Here is a 12,399-nt window from a genome sequence, read left to right on the forward strand (position 1 = left end):
GACATTTTGGGCCCCTGTCTTCAAAGACAAGCAGGGTACCAATATAATAACATATGTACTAAATATATGATAATAATAATTAAAATAATAAATATCTAATATCTATAATATAATAAGTATATAATGATTATATATATATATATATATATATATATATATATATATATATATATAATTATTATCTAATATATTTGAAATGGCCGAAACCTATTGCTGCATGAATATTGTAACAATATAATAAATCTACTAATAAAACTATAATACTAATATGTTTAAAATAATATAATAAATATGATAATATATTTGAAATAAATATAATTAAAATGATAATAAATAAATTTATGATAATAAATATAATAGTATATTTGAAATAAATATAATTAAAATAATAATAATAAAATAATAATATATTTGAAATAATAATAATAATAATAATAATATTTGATATGTCCCAAAGCTATTGCTGTGTGAATACTGTAATAAATATAATGCATAGAATAATATTTGAAATAAATGTGTTCATTAATATAATAATAAAACAATAAATATAAAAATATATTTGAAATGCAAATAATAATAATATTTGAAGCGGCCCAAATCTATTGCTGTATGAATATTGCAATAAATATAATATATACATATATAGCAATAGATACATAATAATATATTTGATTGTAAAAAAAATACATGCAATAAATATATAATAATATAATATAATAATAATAATAATAATAATAATAATAATAATAATAATATATTTTGAAACCTGTTGCTGGGTGAAAGTCCTGTTTCCCCAAATATATAACCGATAGAGCCAATGGGATCGATTATAATTCATTGAGAAACGATCAGCTTGGCCCCGCCTCCCGGAAACCGTTAGCTCCGCCCCTTGGGTCACATGACCATCGAGACTCCGCCCCCTTCCATAATATCCTGGCCAAACTCTGGGATATAAATAAATACAAATAAATGCATACAAAATCGTAGTAAGAATAGAAGGCACCAGGCATTTATTTAGTAGAAAAATACACCGGGGAACGTAACTGGGGGAGGGAACGAGGTCTTTGGCTCAGAAATAAGCAGAAGCAGCTCGGGGTCCGAGGGGTCCGGGGTGGAGGTGGCAAGGCCACCCTTCGGGGTCCGGTCAGTACGGCTGGGCGGGTGACCCTTTGCCCGACGAGAGCGTCGCATCCGGGAACGGAGCCGGCCGAGTGTCCGCGCCGTCAATGGGCTGGTAGGCACTGCGCTCCTGGCACACGCCCAGCCACCCTGCACACGCAAAGGAACATTATATTAATAATAATAATAATAATAATAATAATAATAATAATAATCACCATCATATTAATATTAATAGTAGCCTAATGTTGGGACGCCAGGCATGAAGCTCACCCAAGAAAGGACCATAATAATAATAATAATAATAAGAAAAACTCAGCCGCTATCAGGACCTCAAGACTGAACTTCAAAGACTCTGGCAGAAACCAGTGCAGGTGGTCCCGGTGGTGATGGGCACACTGAGTGCCGTGCCAAAAGATCTCAGCCGGCATTTGGAAACAATAGACATTGACAAAATTACGATCTGCCAACTGCAAAAGGCCACCCTGCTGGGATCTGCACGTATCATCCGAAAATACATCACCCAGTCCTAGACACTTGGGAAGTGTTCGACTTGTGATTTTGCGATACGAAATCCAGTATGTCTATCTTGTTTGCTGTGACATAATAAAATAATAATGTATAATAATAATAATAATATCCAAGAACTGGAATGGCATCTAGTCCACCCTTCTTCTGCCAGGCAAGAAGACCCAAGAAAGGGTCATCCACGCTCTGATGATGATGATAATAATAATAATAATAATAATAATAATAATAATAATAATGTATAATACTACCATTAATATAATATATAATAATATATGAATATAATAATAATGATTATGATTATGATGCATAATACTACTACTAAAATAATATATAATAATATATGAATATAATAATAATAATGCATAATACTACCACTAATATAATATATAATATATGAATATAATAATAGTAATAATAATAATACTGTATAATACTATTACTAATCTATATATATAAAAGGATAAAGTTGTTTGCACAGTGACTATAACAACAAAACTAAACGCCCCAGAAATACGAAACTTGGCACACAACTAAACACCCCAGAAATACAAAACTTGACAACACAATGCAAAAGCCTTGCTTCCTAGTTGTAACAACACAACTACACCACAAAACCACAATCCGGACCCACAAAACTCACAACAACACATCATGACTATAACAACACAACTAAATGCACCAGATATACGAAACTTGGCAACACAACGCAAAAGCCTTGCCTCCCAGTTGTAACAACACAACCACACCACAAAACCACAATCCGGACCCACAAAACTCAGAACAACGCATTGTGACTATAACAACACAACTAAACCGGATGGCCATGTGTCTGAGGGGTTTGGGTGGGGTCTTCCTCCATGACAAAAAGAAAGAAAGGGGTTGGACTGGATGCAAACTACAAATCCCAGCACCCCATGGCACGGAGTCCATGCATTTCAATGACTTCCTTCTCCCTTTCCCCACCATCCAACCCATTGACCCATTTCCATGGCTCCGCAGGCAGGAAAGGCTGGGACGGATAGAACGAAGGAAGGAGGGAGGGAAGGGAAGCGAAGGAACGCCAAGGACAAGAGCCCTCCCTCTCTGCCCGGAAGGCCAAGAGCAAAAGGGAGAGAAAGGCCATTGATCCGGTTATATTTACCCTCCTTTCTGACCAGTGTGTTCTTATCAGCGAGCTCAGGATTGGAGCAGAAAAATGGGAACAGCATATAATAACAATAATAATACTATATAATACTATTACTAATATAATATATAATAATAACATATGAATATGGTAATAATAATAATAATAACAATAATAAATAATATCCTAGAGCTGGAAGGGACCCCCAAAGAGCATGTAGTCCAGCAATATAATAATAATAATAATAATAATAATAATAATAATAATAATAATATATACAGTATAATAGTACTGTATAATACTATTACTAATATAATATATAATAATAACATATGAATATGTTAATAATAATAATAATAATAATAATAATAATAATAATAATAATAATAATATCCTAGGGCTGGAAGGGACCCCCAAGGGGCATCTAGTCCACCCCCTCCCCTTGGGCCAGGCAGGAAGGCACAGTGAAAGCCCTCCCGACAGAGGTCCGCCCAGCCGAGTGCCGAGGGGGAGTCCTACCGAGGCGGAAGGGCTCCTCCCCCCCGCGCTGCCGGTGCATCTGGTGAGCGAAGAAGCAGGAGAGGGGCTTGAGGAGGAGGCTGAAGACGGCCATCCCGTTGGAGAAGCGCATGGTGTCCGAGGGGGCCTTGGGGCCGCGGGGGTAGAAGAGGCCGAAGTGGACGATGTCAGTCAGGACGGTCAGCAGGAGGCCCCACAGGAACTGGGAACGAAAAGCGGGGGGTAAGAAGTCGGGTAGCGGCCAGCTCAGGGCCCCCTCCGGGTGTTTTGGACTGCAACTCCCACTTTCCTAACAGCCGGTAGGCTGTTAGGAATGGTGGGAGTTGCAGTCCAAAACACCCGGAGGGAGGGCCCGAGCTGGCCGAAGCCTGGACTAGATGTCCTCGTGCCCCCCCACCCACAACCCACCATGAGGATGGCGTCCAGGGAGTCCCGCTGCGCCACGGCCCAGACGCCCAGCGCCAGGACAGAGAAGTTGCTCCAGGCGTAGGAGGGAGGGAGCCAGGCCTCCAGGCAGCCCCTGCGGAGGAGGAGGAGGGACACTCGGGTAAGCGTGAGAGGGGGACTCACACTCACTCAGGTAAGCATGAGAGGGGGACTCACATTGGGGTAAGCGTAAGAAGGGGCTCACACTCGCTCAGGTAAGCATGAGAGGGGGAATCACACTCAGGTAAGCGTGAGAGGGGGCTCACACTCAGGTAAGCATGAGAGGGGGACTCACTCTCACTCAGGTAAGCATGAGAGGGGGAATCACACTGGGGTAAGCGTAAGAGGGGGCTCACACTCAGGTAAGCATGAGAAGGGGCTCACACTCAGGTAAGCGTGAAAGGGGGACTCACACGCAGGTAAGTGTGAGAGGGGGACTCACACTCAGGTAAGCATGAGAGGGGGACTCACACTCAGATCGTCGTGAGAAGGGGACTCATAGCCAGATGATCCCGTGAAGGGGACTCACACTTGCATAAATCGTGCGAGGGGGACTCACACTCAGGTAATCATGTGAGGGATTCACACTTGGATAATTGTGCAAAGGGAGACTCACACTCGGATAATCACGCAAGGAGTTCACACTCGGGTAATCGTGCAAGGGGGACTCACACTCGGATAATCACGCAAGGAGTTCACACTCGGATAATCATGTGAGGGATTCACACTCAGAAATTGTGTAAAGGGGGACTCATACTTGGATAAATCATGCGAGGGGCTCACTCTTGGATAATTGTGCGAGAGGGACTCACACTCAGATAATCGTGCAACAGATTCACACTCGGATAATCATGCAAGGGGGACTTACACTCAGGTAATCATGAGGGGGGGCTCACACTCAGATTGTCGTGAGAAGGGGACTCACAGCCAGGTGATCATGTGAAGGGGACTCACGCTCAGATAATCGTGCAAGGGGTTCACACTCAGATAATCATGTGAGGGATTCACACTCAGATCATTGTGCGAAGGGCGACTCACACTTGGATAAATCGTGCAAAGGGGAACTTACACTTGGATAATCATGTGAGGGATTCACACTCAGATCATTGTGTGAGGGGGACTCACACTCGGATAATCATGTGAGGGATTCACACTCGGATAATTGTGTGAAGGAGGATTAACACTCAGATAAATCATGCAAGCTGTTCACACTCAGATAATCATGTGAGGGGTTCGCACTTGGATAATTGTGCGAGGGGGACTCACACTCAGATAAATTGTGCGAGGGGGACTCACACTCTGATAAATCGTGCAAGGGGTTCACACTCAGATAAATTGTGCGAGGGGGACTCACAGCCAGGTGATCGTGTGAAGGGGACTCACGCTCGGAAAATTGTGCGAAGGGGAGACTCACACTCAGATAATCGTGCAAGGGGTTCACACTCAGATAATCATGTGAGGGAATCGCACTCAGATAAATCGTGCAAAGAGTGACTCACACTTGGATAATCGTGTGAAAGATTCACACTCAGATAATCATGTGAGGGAATCACACTCAGATAAATCATGCGAGGGGGACTCACACTCAGATAATCATGTGAGGGATTCACACTTGGATAATTGTGCGAGGGGGAATCACACTCAGATAATAGTGAGGGGGGACTCACACTTGGATTGTCGTGAGAAGGGGACTCACAGCCAGGTGATCGTGTGAAGGGGACTTGCGCTCGGAAAACTGTGCGAAGGGGAGATTCACACTCAGATAATCGTGCGAGGGATTCACACTCGGATAATTGTGCGAGGGGCTCACAATCAGATAATCGTGCAAGAGGGCTCACTCACACTTGGATAATCGTGCGAGGGGGACTCACCATATCGTCAGCAGCCAGTGCACCAAAATGATGGCCTGCGGAAAACAATGGTGACCACAAATGTGTCAGATACTTCACAGAGGTGCGTCTACACTGTGGGGGGTTAATGAAGTTTGATACCACTTTGCCAGACGACACTGGAAACAATGGCCTCTTATCCTCCCCAGATTAAAAAGCAGGAGGGAAGGCCGTGTCCAAGCATGTTTTTCACGTTGACGTCAGTGTGAAATTCTCCCACGGACTCTGTAGCTTTTCCAAGGACAGATAAGAAGCCATTGTGTCTCCTTCTGAACATAATAAATATAATGCCCATCTAATATTAGAATAAATATAATAATAATGAATAGAATAATAATAACAATAACAAATATAATAATAATAATAATAATAATAACAACAACAACAACAACAACAACAACAACAACAACAACCTAGAGCTGGAAGGGACCCCCAAAGGGCATCTAGTCCACCAATATAATAATAATAATAATAATAATAATAATAATAATAATAATAATAATAAATGGAAATGAAAGCTATGGACTTGTCAACATCAGAAGAGGAATTTTCCAGGGAGACTCATTGTCCCCTCTGCTTTTCATTATTGCCATGATCCCTCTGCCAACAATCTTACAAAAAACAAATCTCGGCTATCAAACATCTAAGAAATCTCACAAAATTTCGCATATAATGTACATGGATGACCTGAAGCTGTATGGAAAAACGGAAACTGAAATCCAGTCTCTGACCAACACAGTCTGAATTTTTAGCACTGATATCAGCATGGAGTTTGGGTTGGACAAATGTTCGACAGTGGCATTGAAGAAGGGGAAAATCATTGAAAGTGGGGGCATAAATATGCCTAATGGCCAAACAATAAGGTGTCACCAGCCAGAGGCCTATACATCTCTGGGCATACTACAGCTGGACAACATCAAGCATGAACATGTGAAAACTGTGGTCAGCAAAGAATACACACAAAGGGTCAGAAAAATTCTCAAAAGCAAGCTCAATGGAGGCAACACCATCAAAGCCATAAACACCTGGGCCATACCTGTCATAAGATATACTGCTGGCATTATAAACTGGACACAGGCGGAACTGGACAATTTGGACAGAAAAACAAGAAAACTCATGACCACTCATCACTCCCTGCATCCTCGCAGTGATGTTGACCGGCTATATCTGCCTAGAAGATCAGGGGGCAGAGGACTCTTACAAGTAAAACGAGCCGTCAAAGAAGAAGAAGATGCCCTGGCAGAAGATGGAAAGCAAAGTGAAGAACCTGCTTTGATTGAAGTCAAAAATCAGAAACTCCTCAAAGCACAGCAGACAAAAAACCAGTACAAGAAACCCGCACTACAAACTAGAGCTGACAGCTGGCACCACAAAACACTGCATGGAAAGTTCCTTGACAAAATTGAAGGAAAAGCTGATAAGGAGAAGACCTGGCTCTGGCTCACGAATGGGACCCTGAAGAAGGAGACAGAAGGCCTGATCCTTGCAGCCCAGGAGCAAGACATCAGGACAAAGGCAATTCAGGCCAAGATCGAAAAATCAGCTGATGACCCAAAATGCAGACTGTGCAAGGAAACCGACGAAACCATAGATCATATCCTCAGCTGCTGTAAGAAAATTGCACAGACAGACTACAAACAGAGGCACAACTATGTGGCCCAAATGATCCATTGGAACTTATGCCTCAAGTACCACCTCCCAGCAGTAAAGAACTGGTTGGATCACAAACCTGCAAAAGAATTGGAAAATGAGCACGCAAAGATACTGAGGGACTTCCGAATCCAGACTGACAAAGTTCTGGAACACAACACACCAGACATCATAGTTGTGGAAAAGAAAAAGGTTTGGATCATTGATGTCACCATCCCAGGTGACAGTCGCATTGACGAAAAACAACAGGAAAAACTCAGCCGCTCTCAGGACCTCAAGATTGAACTGCAAAGACTCTGGCAGAAACCAGTGCAGGTGGTCCCGGTGGTGATGGGCACACTGGGTGCTGTGCCAAAAGATCTCAGCTGGCATTTGGAAATAATAGACATTGACAAAATTACGATCTGCCAACTGCAAAAGGCCACCCTGCTGGGATCTGCGCGCATCATCCGAAAATACATCACACAGTCCTAGACACTTGGGAAGTGTTCAACTTGTGATGTTGTGATACGAAATCCAGCATATCTATCTTGTTTGCTGTGTCATACAATAAAATAATAATGTATAATAATAATAATAATAATAATAATAATAATAATAATAATAATAATATCCTAGGGCTGGAAGGGACTCCAAAGGGCATCTAGTCCACCAATATAATAATAATAATAATAATAATAATAATAATAATAATAATAATAATAATAATAATAATAACAATAATATCCTAGAGCTGGAAGGGACCCCCAAAGGGCATCTAGTCCACCAATATAATAATAATAATAATAATAATAATAATAATAATAACAATAATATCCTAGAGCTGGAAGGGACCCCCAAAGGGCATCTAGTCCACTAATATAATAATAAATTTGAGCTGGAAGGGACCCCCCAAAGGGCATCTAGTCCACCAATATAATAATAATAATAATAATAATAATAATAATAATAATAATAATAACAACAACAATAATAATAACAATATAATAACAATAATAATGCCTTTGGAACTGCTTTCGGTGTCATTCACATGCAGGAAATATTTATCTCTGAAAGAAACACACTGTTCTGTTCCCTATTTGGAACTATTTTGCAAAATACAGGGATTTCCAGGATTTGCTCACTCAGCCGCTTTCTGTTTCTCCATTTCGAAACTCCTTTTCCTGCATTTGCCTGACTTACGTCAATATAATTTATCTATACACATAATAAAATAGTGAAAAATATGTGTGTATTATTTGCACAACTGGGCCCTCGCACACTTGTTTTTGTACATTTGGTGCTTCATTGGCCTTTTACACCATTCCTTATTATTATTATTATTATTATCACAGTTCAGATGCTTTTCTAATATGTGATCCCTTTGCACAATCATGGTGCATGCTCCTGTTACACTCTTCCATTGACCGTTGCCTTGTAGACAACCAATTTGCACACTCACCTTACACTCTTATACACTCCCTTATTTATAATGGTATTTTAATTATTCTCTAATTAATAATTATTAATTAATAAGGGGTGCTTTTCTAGTGCTTTTGGGGTTGGACAGGGAAGAGGCAGAAGGGCTCAATGGGCCAAGGAGTCTCTCCCAACCCGCTTTTATTATTATTATTATTATTATTATTATTATTATTATTATTATTATTACTATTTGAAACACAACAAGATGAGTACACAGCAGATACTCTGCTAGCTGCTGTATTATTATTATTATTATTATTATTATTATTATTATTATTATTATTAGAAACACAACAAGATGAATCCAGAGCAGACTGTCTGCTGGCTGTTGTATTTATTATTATTATTATTATTATTATTATTATTATTATTATTATTATTAGAAACACAACAAGATGAGTGCACAGCAGACACTCTGCTGGCTATTGTATTGGATCACACGTCAGACACTTCCTATTATTATTATTATTATTATTATTATTATTATTATTATTATTATTATTATTATTATTATTATGACACAGCAAACAAGATAGACATACTGGATTTCGTTTCACAAAATCACAAGTCGAACTCTTCCCCAAGCGTCTAGGACTGTGTGATGTATTTTCGGATGATGCGTGCAGATCCCAGCAGGGTGGCCTTTTGCAGCTGGCAGATCGTAATTTTGTCAATGTCTATTGTTTCCAAATGCCGGCTGAGATCTTTTGGCACGGCACCCAATGTGCCCATCACCACCGGGACCACCTGCACTGGTTTCTGCCAGAGTCTTTGAAGTTCAGTCTTGAGGTCCTGATAGCGGCTGAGTTTTTCCTGTTGTTTTTCGTCAATGCGACTGTCACCTGGGATGGCGACATCAATGATCCAAACCTTTTTTTTTTTTCCACAACTGTGATGTCTGGTGTGTTGTGTTCCAGAACTTTGTCAGTCTGGATTCGGACATCCCACAGTATCTTTGCGTGCTCATTTTCCAAGACTTTTGCAGGTTTGTGATCCCACCAGTTCTTTGCTGCTGGGAGGTGGTACTTGAGGCATAAGTTCCAATGAATCACTTGGGCCACATGGTTGTACCTCTGTTTGTAGTCTGTCTGTGCGATTTTCTTACAGCAGCTGAGGATATGATCCATGGTTTCGTCGGTTTCCTTGCACAGTCTGCATTTTGGGTCATCAGCTGATTTTTCGATCTTGGTCTGAATTGCCTTTGTCCTGATGTCTTGCTCCTGGGCTGCAAGGATCAGGCCTTCTGTCTCCTTCTTCAGGGTCCCATTCGTGAGCCAGAGCCAGGTCTTCTATTATTATTATTATTATTATTATTATTAATTGCCTTTGTCCTGATGTCTTGCTCCTGGGCTGCAAGGATCAGGCCTTCTGTCTCTTTCTTCAGGGTCCCATTCGTGAGCCAGAGCCAGGTCTTCTCCTTATCAGCTTTTCCTTCAATTTTGTCAAGGAACTTTCCATGCAGTGTTTTGTTGTGCCAGCTGTCAGCTCTAGTTTGTAGTGCGGTTTTCTTGTACTGTTTTTTTGTCTACTGTGCTTTGAGGAGTTTCTGATTTTTGACTTCAATCAAAGCAGGTTCTTCACTTTGCTTTACATATTCTGCCAGGGCATGTTCTTCTTCTTTGACTGCTTGTTTTACTTGTAAGAGTCCTCTGCCCCCTGATCTTCTAGGCAGATATAGCCGGTCAACATCACTGCGAGGGTGCAGGGAGTGATGAATGGTCATGAGTTTTCTTGTTTTTCTGTCCAAATTGTCCAGTTCCATCTGTGTCCAGTTTATAATGCCAGCAGTATATCTTATGACAGGTATGGCCCAGGTGTTTATGGCCTTGATGGTGTTGCCTCCATTGAGCTTGCTTTTGAGAATTTTTCTGACCCTTTGTGTGTATTCTTTGCTGACCACAGTCTTCACATGTTCGTGCTTGATGTTGTTCAGCTGTAGTATGCCCCGATATTTATAGGCCTCTGGCTGGTGACACTTTATTGTTTGGCCATTAGGCATATTTATGCCCTCACTTTCAATGATTTTTCCCTTCTTCAATGCCACTGTCGAACATTTGTCCAAGTCAAACTCCATGCTGATATCAGTGCTAAAAATTCGGACAGTGTTAGTCAGAGACTGGATTTCAGTTTCTGTTTTTCCATACAGCTTCAGGTCATCCATGTACATCAGATGTGAAATTTTGTGAGAATTCTTAGATGTTTGATAGCCGAGATTTGTTTTTTGTAAGATTGTTGACAGAGGGATCATGGCAATAATGAAAAGCAGAGGGGACAATGAATCTCCCTGGAAAATTCCTCTCCTGATGTTGACAAGTCCATAGCTTTCATTTCCAACAAACAGTTCAGTTTTCCAGTGCTCCATCATGTTTTCAATGAAGGTGCCAACGTTTTTACTAATTATTATTATTATCATTATTATTATTCCAACCCATTATTTTTATTATTATTATTATTATTATTATTATTATTATTATTCCAACCCTCTATTTTTATTATTATTATTTCAACCATTATTATTGTTGTTGTTGTTGTTGTTAGAAACACAACAAGAAGAGTCCACAGCAGACACTCTATTGGCTGTTGTATTGCATTATTATTATTATTATAACCCATTATTATTATTATTATTTTATTGTATGACACAGCAACCAAGATAGATATGCTGGATTATTATTATTATTATTATTATTATTATTATTATTATTATTATTCCTACCCTCTATTTTATTATTATTATTATTATTTCAACCCTTTGTTATTATTATTTTATTGTATGACACAGCAACCAAGATAGATATGCTGGATTATTATTATTATTATTATTCCAACCCTCTATTATTATTATTTTTATTATTTTTATTTCAACCTTTATTGTTGTTGTTGTTGTTGTTGTTGTTGTTGTTGTTGTTAGAAACACAAGAGGAGTCCACAGCAGACACTCTGCTGGCTGTTGTATTATTATTATTATTATTATTATTATTATTATTATTATTATTATTATTATTATTTCAACCCTTTATTATTGTTGTTGTTATTATTGTTGTTATTATGGCTCAGTGGCCAACCACACTCTTCCCTTTTGCACACTCACCTTGAGGTTCACAGCGGGCACCTCCATCCTCCTTGCCTTCCTTCTCTTCTCTTCTCTTCTCTTTCTTTCTTCTTTTCCTTCCTTCCTTCCTTCCTTCCTTCCTTCCTAACCCAGGCTCCGCTCTGCTCCTTCTTCTTCTTCTTCCTCCTTCTTCCCAGGGCTCCTCCCCATTGAGCCTCATGACTCTTCCCCCAGAAATTGAGCAAAAAACCAAAAGGAGAGAAACTCCTCCCTCCAGGGGGCGGAAAGAAGGAAGTGCAATGCAATCTCACCGTGTAGACGGGAGAGGAACCTTAATGCGAATTAAAGCCCTAGCCCCCTCTGTTGCATGAGAAATCCAGCCCTGGGTCCTTGGGATGTCTAGTTTACCGGATGCCATCATCTTCCTCTGAAGGTCTAGATCAATGATGGGCAACTTTTGCGCTTGGTGTGTCAAAATTCACCAAAAATCCTCGCCTGACTTGGGTGGTGTGTCACTTCGAGAAAAAAAACCACCATAATTTCACAATATATATATAGTTTAAATAACAAAAATGTATAATTGTAATATATAACTGTATTTAATAAATCAAAAACTATTTACTACC

The 12,399-nt window shown here is 40.0% G+C and overlaps 1 protein-coding gene across 1 annotated transcript; it reads right to left on the reverse strand.

The window, feature by feature from the left end:
- Positions 1-987: 987 nt before the first annotated feature.
- On the reverse strand, positions 988-11,994 carry agtrap (angiotensin II receptor associated protein). Its single transcript, XM_062966735.1, has 5 exons — positions 11,813-11,994; positions 5,593-5,627; positions 3,704-3,815; positions 3,296-3,497; positions 988-1,269 (listed from the first exon to the last, which is right to left on the reverse strand). Exons 1-5 carry the CDS (start codon positions 11,837-11,839, stop codon positions 1,145-1,147), a joined length of 501 nt encoding a protein of 166 aa, XP_062822805.1. The 5' UTR covers positions 11,840-11,994; the 3' UTR covers positions 988-1,144.
- Positions 11,995-12,399: the final 405 nt, after the last annotated feature.

Source organism: Anolis carolinensis, unplaced genomic scaffold (assembly GCF_035594765.1).
Source record: "Anolis carolinensis isolate JA03-04 unplaced genomic scaffold, rAnoCar3.1.pri scaffold_28, whole genome shotgun sequence".
Classification (NCBI taxonomy): Eukaryota; Metazoa; Chordata; class Lepidosauria; order Squamata; family Dactyloidae; genus Anolis; species Anolis carolinensis.